The sequence below is a fragment of the Heptranchias perlo genome, chromosome 24 (assembly GCF_035084215.1).
Source record: "Heptranchias perlo isolate sHepPer1 chromosome 24, sHepPer1.hap1, whole genome shotgun sequence".
Lineage (NCBI taxonomy): Eukaryota > Metazoa > Chordata > Chondrichthyes > Hexanchiformes > Hexanchidae > Heptranchias > Heptranchias perlo.
Window position 1 is genome coordinate 1046609 of NC_090348.1, and position 19736 is coordinate 1066344.

Sequence of the window (19736 nt, forward strand, 5' to 3'; positions counted from 1 at the left end):
TCTCTCTCCAGACAGGGAAATTGTAAATAAAGTCTAGACAGGGAAATTGTAAATAAAGTCTCTCTCTCTAGACAGGGAAATTGTAAATAAAGTCTCTCTCTAGACAGGGAAATTGTAAATAAAGTCTCGACAGGGAAATTGTAAATAAAGTCTCTCTCTCTCGACAGGTAATTGTAAATAAAGTCTCTCTCTAGACAGGGAAATTGTAAATAAAGTCTCTCTCTCTAGACAGGGAAATTGTAAATAAAGTCTCTCTCTGGACAGGGAAATTGTAAATAAAGTCTCTCTCTGGACAGGGAAATTGTAAATAAAGTCTCTCTCCAGAAAGGGAAATTGTAAATAAAGTCTCTCGCTCTAGACAGGGAAATTGTAAATAAAGGCTCTCTCTCTAGACAGGGAAATTGTAAATAAAGGCTCTCTCTCTCGACAGGGAAATTGTAAATAAAGTCTCTCTCCAGAGAGGTAAATTGTCAATAAAGTCTCTCTCTCTAGACAGGGAAATTGTAAATAAAGTCTCTCTCTCTCGACAGGGAAATTGTAAATAAAGTGTCTCTCTCTAGACAGGGAAATTGTAAATAAAGTCTCTCTCTCTCGACAGGGAAATTGTAAATAAAGTGTCTCTCTCTAGACAGGGAAATTGTAAATAAAGTCTCTCTCTAGACAGGGAAATTGTAAATAAAGTCTCTCTCTAGACAGGGAAATTGTAAGTAAAGTCTCTCTCTCTCGACAGGGAAATTGTAAATAAAGTCTAGACAGGGAAATTGTAAATAAAGTCTCTCTCTCTTGACAGGGAAATTGTAAATAAAGTCTCTCTCTCTAGACAGGGAAATTGCAAATAAAGTCCAGACAGGGAAATTGTAAATAAAGTCTCTCTCTCCAGACAGGGAAATTGTAAATAAAGTCTCTCTCTAGACAGGGAAATTGTAAATAAAGTCTCTCTCTAGACAGGGAAATTGTAAATAAAGTCTCTCTCTCTAGACAGGGAAATTGTAAATAAAGTCCAGACAGGGAAATTGTAAATAAAGTCTCTCTCTAGACGGGGAAATTGTAAATAAAGTCTCTCTCTCGAGACAGGGAAATTGTAAATAAAGTCTCTCTCCAGACAGGGAAATTGTAAATAAAGTCTGGACAGGGAAATTGTAAATAAAGTCTAGACAGGGAAATTGTAAATAAAGTCTCTCTCTCTTGACAGGGAAATTGTAAATAAAGTCTCTCTCTCCAGACAGGGAAATTGTAAATAAAGTCTCTCTCTCTAGACAGGGTAATTGTAAATAAAGTCTGGACAGGGTCGACTGGGCTTGGTGTTTTGCCGTTGTCGTGTCCGGTGCCTAGTGGTCCGATGCCGGGTGATCCGTCCGGTTTTATTCTTATTATGACTTTTCGTAGCGAGATTTTACAACTGAGTGGCTTGCTAGGCCATTTCAGAGGGCAATTAAGAATCAACCACATTGCTGTGGGTCTGGAGTCACATATCGGCCAGACCGGGTAAGGGCGGCAGGTTTCCTTCCCTAAAGGACATTAGTGAACCAGATGGGTTTTTACGACAATCCGGTAGTTTCATGGCCATCATTACTGATACTAGTATTTTAATTCCAGATTTTTATTTAATTAATTGAATTTAATTAATTGAATTTAAATTCGCCAGCTGCCGTGGCGGGATTTGAACTCATGACTCTGGATTTTAGTCCAGGCCTCTGGATTACTAGCCCAGTAACATAACCACTATGCTACCTTCCCCCTCTACACCTAATTGCCATTCTCAACAAATTCTCAAGTTCCCACTCAGTTCACGAACCACTCTCGTTGCCATCTGCTTTGTGATTTCGCCCTCTTAATCATAAACAAAGTCTCTCTCTACCCAGAGAAACCTTAATCAAAGTCTCTCAATAAACAGAGAAATCTTAAACACAGTCTCTCTACAGATAGGGAAATCTTAAACACAGTCTCTCTACAGATAGGGAAATCTTAAACACAGTCTCTCTACAGATAGGGAAATCTTAAACACAGTCTCTCTACAGATAGAGAAATCTTAAACACAGTCTCTCTACAGATAGAGAAATCTTAAACACAGTCTCTCTACAGATAGGGACATCTTAAACACAGTCTCTCAATAAACAGAAATTTTAAACGAAGTCACTTTACATAGGATCATAGAAACAGGAGGCCATTCAGCCCCTCGAGCCTGTTCTGCCATTCGATGAGATCATGGCTGATCTGTGACCTAAGTCTGAGTTCCATATCCATTAATACCTTTGGTTAATAAAAATCTATCAATATCAGATTTAAAATTAACAATTGAGCTAGCATCAACGACCGTTTGCAGAAGAGAATTCCAAACTTCTACCACCCTTTGTGTGTAGAAGTGTTTCCGAACTTCACTCCTGGCTCGAATATTTAGACTATGTCCCCTCGTCCTAGATTCAACAACCAGCAGAAATAGTTTCTCTCTATCTACCCTATCAGTTCCTCTTAATATCTTGAAAACTTCAATCAAATCATCCCTTAACCTTCTAAATTCCAGGGAATACAACCCTAGTTTGTGTAATCTCACCGAGTAATTTAACCCTTGGAGTCCAGGTATCATTCTAGTAAACCTGCACTGCACTCCCTCCAAGGCCAATATGTCCTTCCAAAGGTGCGGTGCCCAGAACTGAACCCAGTACTCCAGGTGTGGTCTAACCAGAGCTTTGTAAAGCTGCAGCATAACTTCTACCCCCTTGTATTCTACTCCTCTAGATATAAAGGCCAGCGTTCCATAAGCCTTTTTTTTTCTGTACCTGTCCATGACATTTTAATGATCTATATACATGGACCCCTAAGTCTCTTTGGACCTCCACTGTTTTGAGCTTTTCACCATTTAGAAAGTACTCTGGTCTATCCTTTTTAGATTATCTCACATTTGCCTACATTGAAATCCATTTGCCACAGTTTTGCCCATTCACTTAATCTATTAATATCTCTCTGTAATTTTATGCTTCCATCTACACTGCTTACAATGCTGCCTATCATTATGTCATCAGCAAACTTGGATATGTGGCTCTCTATCCTGTCATCTAAGTAATTAATAAATACAGTGAATAGTTGAGGCCCCAACACAGATCCCTGTGGACACCACTAGTCACATCCTGCCAATTTGAGTACCTGCCCATTATCCCTACTCACTAGGCTTCGTTTTAGCACCAGCTATCAGGTGCGTTCCTGGCGGGGGGCAGGGGGGGGGGGCTCCGAAAATCGGGGAACCCCGGATCGGGTCCAGAGCCCGGCTCCAACCCGCCCACTTCCGGGTTCCCCACAGACGCGCCGACGTGCATGCGCAGCCCACACATGTGGGACTCCCGCAGGTAATTAAAGCCAGCGGGATGCCACTTAACAGTATTTACTGAGCTATTTCAGGTCATTGACTGACCTGATTAAGGGAATATGTGAGGAGGAGTGGGATTTTAGAGACTACTGGGACTGTTTCCCATACTGGGGGAAACACTCCCAGTTGAAATGGACGTAGCTGTGGTAGCTGCAAAGGTCCATTTGATAGGTGGGGGGGGGGTGGGGGAGAGACCCTCACTCATTGCAGGAGGCCACTCTGTCACTTGGGACAAAGTTTGGCCTCCACCACCCTCCTCCTGACAACAAAAGTCACCAACTTGCACACTTACCCCGGGGTCCAGAGACATGTACCTACCTTGCGGACTCCCTCAGATGTACATCTTCCAGATGGGGGCCACCGTAGCTGCAGTCATGACCTCCTCGGAGGGCGAACAGCCTCACCAGCCTCGCCATCCACGCCTTCCACCTCTGACACGTGGAGCTCCACAACACAGTGCTGTGACACATCCATCCGTACAGCAGGAGGGAGGGCAACCGCAGAGAGAGATGCGTCGCAGAGGGCACTACCCTCGCCACAGGGTCCACAGACCGAGGCTCAGCTTCCTGGACCTCTCTGAGCAGCAGTGCACACGGAGGCTCAGAGTCACTCAACATGTAGTCGTGGACATCAGCAGCCTCTTTCATGCCGAGCTGCTCCCGGCTGGCCCGAGCACCATCTTCTTAGCTGTCACTGTCAAAGTCACCACTGCCCTCAACAACTTCTCCTCCGCATCCTTCCAGGGTGCCACCGGGGACATCGCCGACGTCTCTCAGTGGTCTGCACAAAAGAGCCTTGCAAATACACCTACACCCACTCTGCAGTGACACAATGGGTGGCATCAGTGGTGAGTCTTCATTGTGATCCTCAGGAAAAGGCATTATTGCACAAACCAGACAAGATTCGCAAAGACGTGGCAGTAGTGGTGCCAATATAATATGTGATGTGAGTTGGTCAGAAATTCAATATAAGTAAAAACCATGACAAACCCTCAAACACCCTTGTGCATCCCCTTCAAGCTCATGACACGTTTGCCTTACGCTGCCTACTGCACATATGTGATGCATGCCCTGTGGCTGCTGCACAGGTAGTGGCAGGTTAAGTGAGGCTGGCCGTGAGAGAGATGCACAAGAGGGTGAGTATGAGATAGAGCCATGAGATTGTATGAGGATTGGGTTGAGTGGTAGTGGTGGGATGAGTACTGGCGAGGTGAGTAGGTGCAGGTAAGATGAGGATGAGCTTTGAGTGGGTATGAGGGGTGATGTGACAGAGTAGTGTTGGCGGTGCAGAAGGAGATGTGGGGTGGGGACGGTGGTGTGGCAGAAGGAGTGTAGGGGAAAGACTACGTGTACTCACTGTGGCTGACCTATTGAGGTCATAGGACCGCCTCCTGCACTGTGTGCAGGTGGGCGATATGTTGGTGGTGCAGGTGACCTCCTCTGCCACCTCGAGCCAGGCCTTCTTGGTGGCAGAGGTAGGCCGCTTCCTCCCGCCCGCCGGGGAGGGGGGGGGGGGGGGGGGGGAGATCTCTGTCCTCCCCCTCCTCCTCACCCCATCTAATGATACCTGGGGTGAGGCATCATTAAACTGGGAGCAGCCTTCCCCCTGGGCTGCTCCATACTGTAATTTTTGTTATTTGTTGCAGCATCTGTCAGTGGAGGACTGCCCCTTTAAATAGAGCTCGTCCAGCTGACAGATCTTACTGCGCATGCGCAGCCCGCCCGACGCGCAGATCAGCAGTGGGGAACCCGGAAGACCAGGTAAGTGGATCCAATTAGGCTGCGATCGCGCGGGGGGCAGACTGATTTCGCCGGGCGCGTTACCCATGCGCCACAATAGCGCCCCCCGCCGCGAACCCGCAGCCCTGGTAACATCGAGCCCACTGTCTCCTGCCACTCAGCCAATTTCCTAACCAGGTCAATAATTTGCCCTCAATTCCATGAGCTTCAACTTTAGCTAACAGACTCTTAAGAGGGACTTTCTTGAATGCCTTCTGGAAGTCCATATAAACAACATCCATCGACATTCCCCTGTCCACTACTTTAGTCACCTCTTCAAAAAATTCAATCAGGTTCATCAGGCATGACCTACTAATTAATCCATGCTGGCTCTCTCTGTTCAGCTGAACATTTTCACGGCTCTATACCCAGAGAAATCTTGAACAAAGTCTCTCAATCCTCACAGAAATCTTAAATAAACTCTCTCTATAGACAGATAGATCTTAAGTAAAGTCTCTCTACATCCAGAGAAATCTTTAACAAAGTCTCTCGAGAGGCAGAGAAATCTTAAACAAAATTTCTCTATATTCACAGAAATCTTAAACAAGGTCTCTCTGCAGATAGACCTTAAACAAAGTCTCCATAATTGTAAACAATTTTAAAACACCAAGTTATAGTCCAACAAATTTATTTTAAATTCCACAAGCTTTCGGAGGCTTCCTCCTTCCTCAGGTGACTGGTGTGGAAGGAGGAAGCCTCCGAAAGCTTGTGGAATTTAAAATAAATTTGTTGGACTATAACTTGGTGTTGTAAAATTGTTTACAATAGTCAACCCCAGTCCATCAACGGCATCTCCACATCAAAGTCTCCATAGACAGAGAAATCTTAAATAAAGAAATCTAAAACAAGGGCATAAATTTTAACCCCATGACTGGGTGGGTTGGGGGCGGTGGGAAAGTAAAAATTGTAAAATCGTAAAACCCGCCTTCACTCCGATTTTAATGAAGGCAAGTTGAGAGGCGGGTGACCAACTCACTCTCAGGAAACGGGTCAGTCAGTGAAATCTTTTAAGGAGGCCATGGGTCTCCATTTTGACAGGTTTTTTATTTTTAACTCCTGGGGGCCGGGATTCCCGGGCTCTCTGTTTCACACCACGTGAGAGGAGGAGAGAAGGCCCAGATCAGCAGGTAAGTGCCTTTATTGCACAGCTTGTGGGCCCGGAGGAGCAGCAATGTTTCCCCAGGCCCAACAAGCCTACTTGCCACAATCCCACACATGCGATCGGCCAACCTCCCCCCACCACGATCTCTGACCCCCTCCCCACGATCTCCAACCCGACCCCCTCCCCACGATCTCCGACCCGACCCCCTCCCCACGACAGGCGTTTCTGCGGCCGCAACCGAGACTCCAGGATGGTGTGTTGCCTCCCTGGTGCAAGGATCAAGGATGTCTCGGAGCGGCTACAGAACATTTTGGAGGGGGAGGGCGAACAGCCAGCTGTCGTGGTGCACATAGGCACCAACGATATAGGTAAAAAAGGGGATGAGGTCCTAAAAGCAGAATATAGGGAGTTAGGAGGTAAATTAAAAAATAGGACCTCAAAGGTAGTAATCTCAGGATTGCTGCCAGTGCCACGTGCTAGTCAGAGTAGAAATAGGAGGATATTTCAAATGAATACGTGGCTAGAGGAATGGTGCAAGGGGGAGGGATTCAAATTCCTGGGACACTGGAAACGGTTCTGGGGGAGGTGGGACCAGTACAAACCGGATGGTCTGCACCTGGGCAGGGCCGGGACTACTGTCCTAGGAGGAGTGTTTGCTAGTGCTGTTGGGGAGGGTTTAAACTAAAGTGGCAGGGGGTTGGGAACCTGAGGAGGGAGAGAGAGGAAAGCGTAACAGGAAGGGACAGAAGGTATGGAGTAATAGGTAAAGTGTTAAAAAAGGAAAAAGCAGGAACTAAGCGTCACAAAACAGATTTGAAAGTTATTTATCTGAATGCACGTAGCATTCGTAATAAAATGGACGAGTTAACGGCACAAATAACTACGTATGGGTATGATCTTGTGGCCATTACAGAAACATGGCTGCAGGGTGACAACGACTGGGAATTAAATATGCCAGGGTATTTAACAATCAGGAAGGACAGGCAGGAAGGAAGGGGAGGTGGGGTGGCTATGTTAATAAAGGAAGGAATCACTGTAATACAGAGAAATGATATTGGGACAAAGCATCAAGATAATGAAACAGTTTGGGTCGAGATAAGGAATAATAAGGGAAAAAAAACATTAGTGGGCGTAGTATATAGGCCTCCTAATAGTTGCAACTCTGCTGGAAGAAGTATTAATCAGGAGATAGTCGGGGCATGTAATAAGGGAACAGCCATAATTATGGGGGATTTTAATTATCATATTAACTGGACAAATCAAATTGGGCAGAGCAGCCTTGAGGACGAGTTCATTGAGTGCATCAGGGATGGATTTCTTGAGCAGTATGTAACTGATCCTACAAGGGGGCAGGCAACCTTGGACCTGGTCCTGTGTAATGAGTCAGGATTAATTAATAATGTCCTAGTTAAGGATCCCCTTGGAACGAGCGACCACAACATGGTTGAATTCCATATCCAATTAGAGGGTGAGAAGGTTGATTCTCAAACAAGCGTACTGAGCTTGAATAAAGGAGACTATGATGGTATGAGAGCGGAATTGATTAAAGTGGACTGGGAAAATAGATTAAAGGGTAAGACGGTACATGAGCAGTGGTGTTCATTTAGGGAGTTATTTTACAACTTTCAAAATAAATATATTCCACTGAGGAAAAAAGGGTGTAAAAGAAATGACAGCCATCCGTGGCTAAGTAAAGAAATCAAGGATAGTATCCGACTAAAAACAAGGACATATAAGGTAGCCAAACTTAGTGGGAGGATAGAAGATTGGGAATTCTTCAAAAGACAGCAAAAAGTAACTAAAGGATTGATTAAGAAAGGGAAGTTAGATTATGAAAAGAAATTAGCAAAAAATATAAAAACAGATAGCAAGAGTTTCTATAGTTATATAAAAAGAAAAAGGGTGGCTAAGGCAAACATAGGTCCCTTAGAGGATGAGACCGGGAAATTAATGGTGGGAAACATGGAGATGGCAAAAATGCTGAACAAATATTTTGTTTCAGTCTTTACAGTAGAGGACACTAAGAATATCCCAACACTGGACAAACAGGGGACTCTCGGGGGGGAGGAGCTAAATACGATTAAAATCACTCAGGAGATGGTACTCAGTAAAATAATGGGACTCAAGGCGGATAAATCCCCTGGACCTGATGGCTTCCATCCTAGGGTCTTGAGGGAAGTGGCAGTAGGGATTGTGGATGCTTTGGTGATAGTTTTCCAAAATTCCCTGGACTCAGGAGAGGTCCCGGCAGATTGGAAAACTGCTAATGTAACACCGTTATTTAAAAAGGGTAGTAGGCAGAAGGCTGGAAATTATAGGCCAGTTAGCTTAACATCTGTGGTGGGTAAAATTTTGGAGTCTATTATTAAGGAGACAGTAACGGAACATTTAGATAAGCATAATTTAATAGGACAAAGTCAGCATGGCTTTATGAAGGGGAAGTCATGTCTGACAAATTTGCTCGAGTTCTTCGAGGATATAACGTATAGGGTGGATAAAGGGGAACCAGTGGACGTAGTGTATTTAGACTTCCAGAAGGCATTCGACAAGGTGCCACATAAAAGATTATTACTTAAGATAAAAAATCACGGGATTGGGGGTAATATTCTGGCATGGGTGGAGGATTGGTTATTGAACAGGAAGCAGAGAGTTGGGATAAATGGTTCATTTTCGGACTGGCAACCAGTAACCAGTGGTGTTCCACAGGGGTCGGTGCTGGGTCCCCAACTCTTTACAATCTATATTAACGATTTGGAGGAGGGGACCGAGTGCAACATATCAAAATTTGCAGATGATACAAAGATGGGAGGGAAAGTAGAGAGTGAGGAGGACATAAAAAACCTGCAAGGGGATATAGACAGGCTGGGTGAGTGGGCGGAGATTTGGCAGATGCAATATAATAATGGAAAATGTGAGGTTATGCACTTTGGCAGGAAAAATCAGAGAGCAAGTTATTTTCTTAATGGCGAGAGACTGGAAAGTACTGCAGTACAAAGGGATCTGGGGGTCCTAGTGCAAGAAAATCAAAAAGTTGGTATGCAGGTGCAGCAGGTGATCAAGAAAGCCAACGGAATGTTGGCTTTTATTGCTAGGGGGATAGAATATAAAAACAAGGAGGTATTGCTGCAGTTATATAAGGTATTGGTGAGACCGCACCTGGAATACTGCATACAGTTTTGGTCTCCATACTTAAGAAAAGACATACTTGCTCTCGAGGCAGTACAAAGAAGGTTCACTCGGTTAATCCCGGGGATGAGGGGGCGGACATATGAGGAGAGGTTGAGTAGATTGGGACTCTACTCATTGGAGTTCAGAAGAATGAGAGGCGATCTTATTGAAACATATAAGATTGTGAAGGGTCTTGATCGGGTGGATGCAGTAAGGATGTTCCCAAAGATGGGTGAAACTAGAACTAGGGGGCATAATCTTAGAATAAGGGGCTGCTCTTTCAAAACTGAGATGAGGAGAAACTTCTTCACTCAGAGGGTAGTCGGTCTGTGGAATTTGCTGCCCCAGGAAGCTGTGGAAGCTACATCATTAGATAAATTTAAAACAGAAATAGACAGTTTCCTAGAAGTAAAGGGAATTAGGGGTTACGGGGAGCGGGCAGGAAATTGGACATGAAGCTGAGTTCGGATCGATCAATGCCCTGTGGGTGGCGGAGAGGGCCCAGGGGCTATGTGGCCGGGTCCTGCTCCGACTTCTTGTGTTCTTTAGATTTGTGGTTGGGATCAGATCAGCCATGATCTTATTGAATGGCGGAGCAGGCTCGAGGGGCCGATTGGCCTACTCCTGCTCCAATTTCTTATGTTCTTATGTTCTCCCCACGATCTCCGGCCCGACCCCCTCCCCACGATCTCCGGCCCGACCCCCTCCCCACGATCTCCGGCCCGGCCCCCTCCCCACGATCCCCGGCCCCCTCCCCACGATCCCCGGCCCCCTCCCCACGATCCCCGGCCCCCTCCCCACGATCCCCGGCCCCCTCCCCACGATCCCCGGCCCCCTCCCCACGATCCCCGGCCCCCTCCCCACGATCCCCGGCCCCCTCCCCACGATCCCCGGCCCCCTCCCCACGATCCCCGGCCCCTCCCCCTCCCCACGATCCCCGGCCCCCTCCCCACGATCCCCGGCCCCCTCCCCACGATCCCCGGCCCCCTCCCCACGATCCCCGGCCCCTCCCCCTCCCCACGATCTCCGGCCCCTCCCCCTCCCCACGATCTCCGGCCCCTCCCCCTCCCCACGATCTCCGGCCCCTCCCCCTCCCCACGATCTCCGGCCCCTCCCCCTCCCCACGATCTCCGGCCCCTCCCCCTCCCCACGATCTCCGGCCCCTCCCCCTCCCCACGATCTCCGGCCCCTCCCCCTCCCCACGATCTCCGGCCCCTCCCCCTCCCCACGATCTCCGGCCCCTCCCCCTCCCCACGATCTCCGGCCCCTCCCCCTCCCCACGATCTCCGGCCCCTCCCCCTCCCCACGATCTCCGGCCCCTCCCCCTCCCCACGATCTCCGGCCCCTCCCCCTCCCCACGATCTCCGGCCCCTCCCCCTCCCCACGATCTCCGGCCCCTCCCCCTCCCCACGATCTCCGGCCCCTCCCCCTCCCCACGATCTCCGGCCCCTCCCCCTCCCCACGATCTCCGGCCCCTCCCCCTCCCCACGATCTACGGCCCCTCCCCCTCCCCACGATCTACGGCCCCTCCCCCTCCCCACGATCTACGGCCCCTCCCCCTCCCCACGATCTCCGAGACCGCTCCCCCTCCCCACGATCTCCGGCCCCTCCCCCTCCCCACGATCTCCGGCCCCTCCCCCTCCCCACGATCTCCGGCCCCTCCCCCTCCCCACGATCTCCGGCCCCTCCCCCTCCCCACGATCTCCGGCCCCTCCCCCTCCCCACGATCTCCGGCCCCTCCCCCTCCCCACGATCTCCGGCCCCTCCCCCTCCCCACGATCTCCGGCCCCTCCCCACGCCACGATCTCCGACCCCTCCCCCCGCCACGATCTCCGACCCCTCCCCCGCCACGATCTCCGACCCCTCCCCCGCCACGATCTCCGAGACCCCTCCCCCCGCCACGATCTCCGAGACCCCTCCCCCCGCCACGATCTCCGACCCCTCCGCCCACCACGATCTCCGACCCCTCCCCCCACCACGATCTCCGACCCCTCCCCCCGCTACGATCTCCGACCCCTCCCCCACCACGATCTCCGACCCCTCCCCCCGCTACGATCTCCGACCCCTCCCCCACCACGATCTCCGACCCCTCCCCCCGCCACGATCTCCGAGACCCCTCCCCCCGCCACGATCTCCGACCCCTCCCCCACCACGATCTCCGACCCCTCCCCCACCACGATCTCCGACCCCTCCCCCACCACGATCTCCGACCCCTCCCCACACCACGATCTCCGACCCCTCCCCCCACCACGATCTCCGACCCCTCCGCCCACCACGATCTCCGACCCCTCCCCCACCACGATCTCCGACCCCTCCCCCACCACGATCTCCGACCCCTCCCCCACCACGATCTCCGACCCCTCCCCCCGCTACGATCTCCGACCCCTCCCCCCACCACGATCTCCGAGACCGCTCCCCCCACCACGATCTCCGACCCCTCCCCACACCACGATCTCCGACCCCTCCCCCCACCACGATCTCCGACCCCTCCCCCACCACGATCTCCGACCCCTCCCCCACCACGATCTCCGACCCCTCCCCCACCACGATCTCCGACCCCTCGCCCCACGATCGCCGACCCCTATAGACAGAGAAATTAATGAAGTGTTGCTATACCCACAGAAATTTTCAACAAAGTCTCTATACCGAGAAAAATGAACTAAGTCTCTCTATAGACAGAGAAATGTTAAGCAAAGTCTCTCTATACTCTCAGAAAAATTAAACAAAATCTCTGTATAGACAAAGAAATCTGAAACAAAGTTTCTCTGTAGACAGAGAAATCTTAAATTATTTCAGCCCCTGTTTCTGATTATGCTACTCAGCGAGCAGCGAGCTCTCATGGAATCATACAAAATTTACCGCACAGAAGGAGGCCATTCGGCCCATCGTGTCCACGCTGGCCGAAAATAATCCACTTTCCAGCACTTGGTCAGGGAGGTTCGCTAGTGCTGTTTGGTGGGGGGGGGTCGTTTAAACTAGCTTGGTAGGGGGATGGGAACCTGAGCGTAGATTCAGATGGGACAGAATCAGAACTGGGAATGGAAGGCAGAAAATTAGTAAGTGATTTAGGAAGGCAGAAGAAACAAAGGTTAGAAAATAAACAGCAAGGGAGTTTGGCAGTGTTTAATGGTATATACCTCAATGCAAGGAGTGCAGTGAAGAAGGCGGATGAGCTGAGGGCACAGATAGACATGTGGCAGTACGATATCGTAGTTATTACAGAAACATGGCTTAAAGAGGGGCAGGAATGGCAGCTCAACGTTCCTGGTTACAGGGTTTTCAGATGAGATAGAGAGGGGGATAAAAAAGGATGGGGAGTGGCAATTTTGGTTAAAGGAACAATTACAGCCATGAGGAGGGATGATATGTTAGAAGGATCATCAAATGAGGCCATCTGGGTTGAACTAAAGAACAAAAAAGGGCAGTCACACTGCTGGGAGTGTACTATAGACCCCCAAACAGTCAGAGGGAGATAGAGGAGCAAATATGTCGGCAAATTTCTGAGAAGTACAAAAACAATAGGGCAGTAATAGTAGGGGATTTCAACTACCCTAATATTAACTGGGATAGAATCAGTGTGAAGGATATAGAGGGTGCAAAATTCTTGAACTGCATTCAGGAGAACTTTTTTAGCCAGTACGTAGCAAGCCCAACAAGAAATGGGGCAGTTCTGGATTTAGTTTTAGGAAATGAGGCTGGGCAGGTGGAAGGAGTATCAGTAGGAGAGCATTTTGGTGGTGGTGATCATAATTCAGTTAGTTTTAGCATAGTTATGGAAAAGGACAAAGACAGAGCAAGAGTTAAAGTTCTCAATTGGGGAAAGGCCAATTTTACTAGGCTAAGAAGTGATTTAGCAAAAGTGGACTGAAAACAGCTACTTGAAGGTAAATCAGTGTCAGAGCAGTGGGAGGCATTCAAGGGGAAGATTCAAGGGGTGCAGAATAAATATGTTCCCACAAAGAAAAAGGGAGGGGCTCCAAATCTAGAGCCCTCTGGATGTCAAGGAGCATACAGTGTGAGATAAGGCAAAAAAGGAAAGCTTATGCAGACACTGAGAACTCAATACTACAGAAAGCCTAGAGGAGTATAGAAAGTTCAGGGGTGAAATTAAAAAGGAGATGAGGAAAGCAAAGAGAGGGCATGAAAAAATATTGGCAACTAAAATCAAGGAAAACCCAAAGACGTTTTATAAATATATTAAGAGTAAGAGGATAACTAGAGAAAGAGTAGGGCCTATTAGAGACCAAAAAGGTGGAGGCGGAAGATACTTTGCGTCTGTCTTTACAAAAGAGAGGGACAATGCAGACATTGTAGTTAAGGAGAAGGAGTGTGAAATATTGGATAGGATAAACTTAGTGAGAGAGGAAGTATTAAGGAGATTAGCATCCTTGAAAGTAGATAAATCACCAGGGCTGGATGGAATGTATCCCAGGCTGATAAAAGAAGCCAGGGAGGAAATAGCGGAGGCTCTGACCAACATTTTCCAATCCTCACTGGACACAGTGTGGTGCCGGACGATTGGAGGACTGCTAACGTTGTACCATTGTTTAAGAAGGGAGCGAGGAATAGACCAGGTAAGCATAAGCCAGTCAGTCCAACCTCGGTGGTGGGCAAATTATTGGAAACAATTCTGAGGGACAGGATAAGCAGTCACTTAGAAAGGCACGGAGTAATCAAGGACAGTCAGCACGGATTTGTTAAGGGAAGGTACCAATGACATAGGTAGAAAGAGGGATGAGGTCCTGCAGGCAGAGTTTAAGGAGTTAGGAAAGAGATTAACAAGCAGGACCTGAAGGGTAATAATCTCCGGATTACTCCCAGTGCCACGCGCTAGTGAGTATAGAAGTAGGAGGATAGAGCAGATGAATGCGTGGCTGGAGAGATGGTGCAAGAGGGAGGGCTTTAGATTCCTGGGGCATTGGGGCCGGTTCTGGGGGAGGTGGGACCTGTACAGGCCGGGGGAGGTGGGACCCAACAGGGTCGGGAGCAATATCCTTGTGGGTAGGTTTGCTAGTGCTCCCGGGGGAGGGTTTAAACTAACTTGGCAGGGGGATGGGAACCTAAGAGGAGATTCAGACAGGAGAGTAACAAAACTGGAAATGGAAGACAGAAAAGTAGTAAGTGAAATTGGAAGGCAGCGGAAACAAAGGCCAGCAGCAAATAAGGTCAAAATAGGAAAAAATGTTAAAAAGGCAAAATTAAAGGCACTTTATCTGAATGCACACAGCATTCACAACAAGGTAGATGAATTGACGGCACAAATAGAAATAAATGGGTCTGATCTAATTGCCATTACAGAGATGTGGCTGCAGGGTGACCAAAGCTGAGAACTGAATATTCAAGGATATTCGACATTTAGGAAGGACAGGCAAAAAGGAAAAGGAGGTGGAGTGGTGCTGTTAATAAAGGATGAAATTAGTACAATGGTGAGAAAGGATCGTGGCTCAGAAAATCAAGATGTAGAATCAGTTTGGGTGGAGCTAAGAAACAGCAAGGAGCAGAAAACATTGGTGGGAGTTGTTTATAGGCCAAACAGTAGTGGTAATGTAGTGCACGGTATAAAGCAGGAAAATAGAAGTGCATGTAACAAGGATAATGCAGTAATCATGGGGGACTTTAATCTACATACAGATTGGGCAAACCAAATTAGCACTAATACTGTGGAGGACAAATTCCTGGAATGTAGACGAGATGGTTTTCTAGATCAGTATGTTGAGGAACCAACTAGGGAACAGGCTATTTTAGATTCAGTATTGTGCAATGAGAAAGGGTTAATTAATGATCTTGTTATAAAGGAGTCATTAGAGAAGAGTGACCATAATATGATAGAATTCTTCATTCAGTTTGAAAGTGATGTAGTTCAATCCGAAACTAGGGCCTTAAATCTAAACAAAGGAAACTACGAAGGTATGAGGCTCAAGTCGGCTGTGGTTGATTGGGGAACTACATTAAAAGGTATGATGGTAGACAGGCAATGGCTAGCATTTAAAGAATTAATACATAATTTACAACAAATATATATTCCTTTAAGGCACAAAAACCCAACAGGAAAAGTGGTCCAACCGTGGCTAACAAAAGAAATTAAAGATAGGATTAAATCAAAGGAAGAGGCATATAAAGTTGCCAGAAAAAGCAGTAAGCCCGAGGATTGGGAGCATTTTAGAATTCAGCAAAGGAGGACCAAGAAATTGATAAAGAAAGGGAAAATAGACAGAGAGTAAACTAGCAAGAAACATAAAAACAGACCATAAAAGCTTCTATACGTGTGTAAAAAGGAAAAGACTGGGGAAGACAAATGTGGGTCCCTTACAGACAGACGGGAGAATTTATAATGGGGAATAAGGAAATGGCAGAGAAATTAAACAAATACTTTGTATCTGTCGTCACGGAAGAAAACACAAAAAACCTCCCAGAAATAATGGAGAACCAAGGGTCTGGCGAGAATAAGGAACTGAAAGAAATTAGTATTAGCAAAAAAAATAGTACTAGAGAAATTAATGGGACTGAAAGTCGATAAATCCCAAGGATCTGATGATCTACATGGATTTATGAAAGGGAAATCATGTTTGACAAACCTATTGGAGTTCTTTGAGGATGTAACTAGTAGAATAGATAAGGGGGAACCAGTGGATGTGGTGTATTTGGATTTTCAGAAGGCTTTCGATAAGGTCCCACACAGGAGGTTGGTGAACAAAGTTAGAGCACATGGAATTGGGGGTAATATACTGGCATGGATTGAGAATTGGTTATCAGACAGAAAATAGAGAGTAGGAATAAACGGGTCTTTTTCAGGTTGGCAGACTGTGACTAGTGGGTACCGCAGGGATCAGTGCTTGGGCCTCAGCTATTCACAATCTATATCAATGATTTGGATGAGGGAACCAAATGTAATATTTCCAAGTTTGCTGATGACACAAAACTAGGTGGGAATGTGAGTTGTGAGGAGGATGCAAAGAGGCTTCAAGGGGATATAGACAGGCTAAGTGAGTGGGCAAGAACAAGGCAAATGGAATATAATGTGGAAAAATGTGAAGTTATCCACTTTGGTAGGAAAATCAGAAATGCAGAGTATTTTTTAAATGGTGAGAGATTGGGAAATGTTGATGTTCAAAGGGACCTGGGTGTCCTTGTACATGAATCACTGAAAACTAACATGCAGGTGCAGCAAGCAATTAGGAAGGCAAATGGTATGTTGGCCTCTATTACAAGAGGATTTGAGTACAGGAGTAAAGATGTCTTACTGCAACTACACAGGGCCTTGGTGAGACCGCACCTGGAGTATTGTGTACAATTTTGGTCTCCTTACCTAAGAAAGGATATACTTGCCATTGAGGGAGTGCAACGAAGGTTCACCAGACTGATTCCTGGGATGGCGGGATTGTCATATGAGGAGAGATTGAGTGGACTAGGCCTGTATTCTCTGGAGTTTAGAAGAATGAGAGGTGATCTCATTGAAACACAAAATTCTTACAGGGCTCAACAGGGTAGATGCAGGGAGGGTGTTTCCCCTGGCTGGGGAGTCTAGAACCAGGGGTCACAGTCTCAGAAAAAGGGGTAGTCCATTTAGAACTTTCTTCAGTCAGGGAGTGGTGAATCTTCGGAATTCTCTACCCCAGAATGCTGTGGAGGCTCAGTCATTGAATACATTCAAAACAGAGATTTCTAGATATTAAAGGCATCGAGGGATATGGGGATGGTGCAGGAAAATGGCATTGAGGTAGAAGATCAGCCATGATCTTGAATGGCGGAGCAGGCTCAAGGGGCCGGATGGCCTACTCCTGCTCCTATTTCTTATGTGTCTGACTAACTTGATTGAATTTTTTGAGGAGGTAACAAGGAGGGTCGATGAGGATAGTGGATTTGATGTAGGGTAGATGGATTTTAGCAAGGCTTTTGATGAGGTGCCACATGGCAGACTGGTCAAAAAAGTACAAGCCCTGCAGTCTACAGCTTTCCTCCTCACTATCAACCACACAGCCAATTTTTGTATCATCTGCAAACTTCTTAATCATGCCCTCTACATTTAAGTTCAAATCATTAATATATATCACAAAAAGCCAGGGGCTTAGTACTGAGCCCTGCGGAACCCCACTGGAAACATCCTTCTAGTCACAAAAACACCCGTCGACCTTTGCTCCCTGCCACTGAGCCAATTTTGGATCCAACTTGCCACTCTCCCTTGGATTTCATGGGCTTGTACTTTTTTGACCAGTCTGCCATGTGGGACCTTGTTAAAAGCCTTGCTAAAATCCATCTACACTACATCAAATGCACTACAGTCATCGAACCTCCTTGTTATCTTTTCAAAAAATTGATTCCAATAATTTGCCCACCAAGGTTAGACTGACTGGCCTCTCCCCACATTCTGCCCTTCCCAATCATTCACTGCATGGCCCATGATAAAAAACAGAGGGATATCAGAAGGTATAGAGTGCACTGTGGGTTGTACCTGTAACATTATATTAAAAAGCCCCTCGATGTATAGTACAGTACTGGCCATAACCTCTTCCTGCTCACTCAGCATGTCAGTAGGTACAATTTAACATCTAACTCACCCGTCTTTGAATTTAGAAATGACCATCACTGGTCCAAATGATTCCTCTTTGGCAATGAACATGTCATCCTCCACATCAGTGAATACTGTTGGCTCCATGAAGAAACCTAGAGCAATAATAAATATGAGAGGTGAGAGTCACTACCACTGAGCCAAGGCTGACATCTGAGAGGAGACTTTCATCCATGGCCTTACAATATAGATTGTACCTGAACTCATGTCCTGTCCTCAGGTGAAAGGACTCAATGCCTCACACAGCCTCCTCCTCCCATCTACTGAACTAATGGATTTTGGGTTAAGATAATGTGACAGTTGTTACTGTGGATTTTTATACCCAGCAGTCAATCTACTATCTGCACATTAACGACTTTTGGCAAAATTTGGATTTTAATTTCAGAAAATGGAGAAAGTAAAATGTAGATTCATCAAAATATCCATTTTGCACAAGAGTAAACCATTTGTTCGTTTCTATAGGTTTTGTTTTTGTATCACGCGTCCTTTGTGTATCTTGATTAGCCATTACTAACTCAAATAAACTGCCCACATAATAGTTAGACCACTCAGTCCATTTCACACAAAGCCTAGTTGCAAACTGCTCTCTCATTAGCACTGAAAAGCCCCCCCAATATGGTTTAACTGTTGTCCTGCTGGCAGTACACACACTTTGCTCTGTATTGCATTTTATCTCCTAATAGTCATCCAGACTTTTGTTTTTCCATATCAGACACTGCTCCTGCCTTCGATTTAATTTGAAAGGTGAGTGTGAAAATGAGAGCACTAAACACTGTTCAACTGAATCATAAGAAAATTAAACAGGAAACATTTTGAGCTTGCTCTTTGAATCCATTTCTATAAAGTAAAGGCCTTCATACCAGGCCTTGGAACGGATTTCCCGCCATAAACCAGGGTCGCCCCCTCTTTCACTCCGATTTCACAATATTCAAGCAGCTTTTCTAGATGAGCTTTATGGTTTTGTGGTCCATGATCTGTTGACCTGTTCAAAGGATCACCAATTTTCATCTTCTTAATCTCCTCAACCTGTATAATAACAGGATGGGACGTATAACATAGGACTGCTACAAACAAACATTGTGCATTAATAGATCTTACACCTTTCTGTTGTGCTGTAGAACACTAAGAATTTCATGGTGACTTACCACTCGCCGAACAAATTCATCATGGACAGACTCTTCAACAAACAACCGGCCAGCTGCAATGCAGTTCTCTCCCTTATTGAAATATACTGCTCCCATACCCTGCAGGGAAGGAAAGGTTAGAATTACATTAAGAGAATTGCTATATTCGGTGAGCAAGAATTGGGATCAGTTCTTGTTCTCCGAAATGCTGAGAACACAGCAGAGTTGGAGTGACTGGGATGCGTTAGACAGCACTCACCATTCTCACAGCCTTGTCAAGGTCACAGTCACTGAAGATGATGAGAGGAGATTTCCCACCCAGTTCCAGAGAGACCTTTTTCAGATTACTCAAAGCACAGCTGTTAAACGGATGTTAAAGATCAGTTATTATCGCTTGTTCAAGACTAGTGTAACATTCTTCTCCAATAACCATCTATTTTTGCAGGAACTGATTCTATCAGAAAGAAGATTTCTGTTTCAATCTGACCCACACTACTGAGGAGAGGCTCCATAATTGTATAATTGTAGTAAAAACAGAAAACGCTGGAAATACACAGCAGAGCTGTCAGATCTGAAAAAAGAAAAGACAGGTTAATGCTTTGGGTATAGATCCTTTATCTATTACCCAGTCTTTGTA

At 46.7% G+C, this 19736-nt stretch overlaps 1 protein-coding gene across 1 annotated transcript in view; it reads right to left on the reverse strand.

Moving 5' to 3' along the window:
• Positions 1-19736, reverse strand: part of LOC137341487 (mitochondrial 10-formyltetrahydrofolate dehydrogenase-like) — a 145659-nt gene that overhangs the window by 39293 nt on the left and 86630 nt on the right. The window contains exons 18-21 of the mRNA XM_068004594.1: positions 19359-19458; positions 19121-19219; positions 18836-19001; positions 17965-18070 (exon numbers count right to left, since the gene is read on the reverse strand). Coding sequence (XP_067860695.1) covers positions 17965-18070; positions 18836-19001; positions 19121-19219; positions 19359-19458 — 471 coding nt within the window. The remainder of the gene's footprint in view (positions 1-17964; positions 18071-18835; positions 19002-19120; positions 19220-19358; positions 19459-19736) is intronic.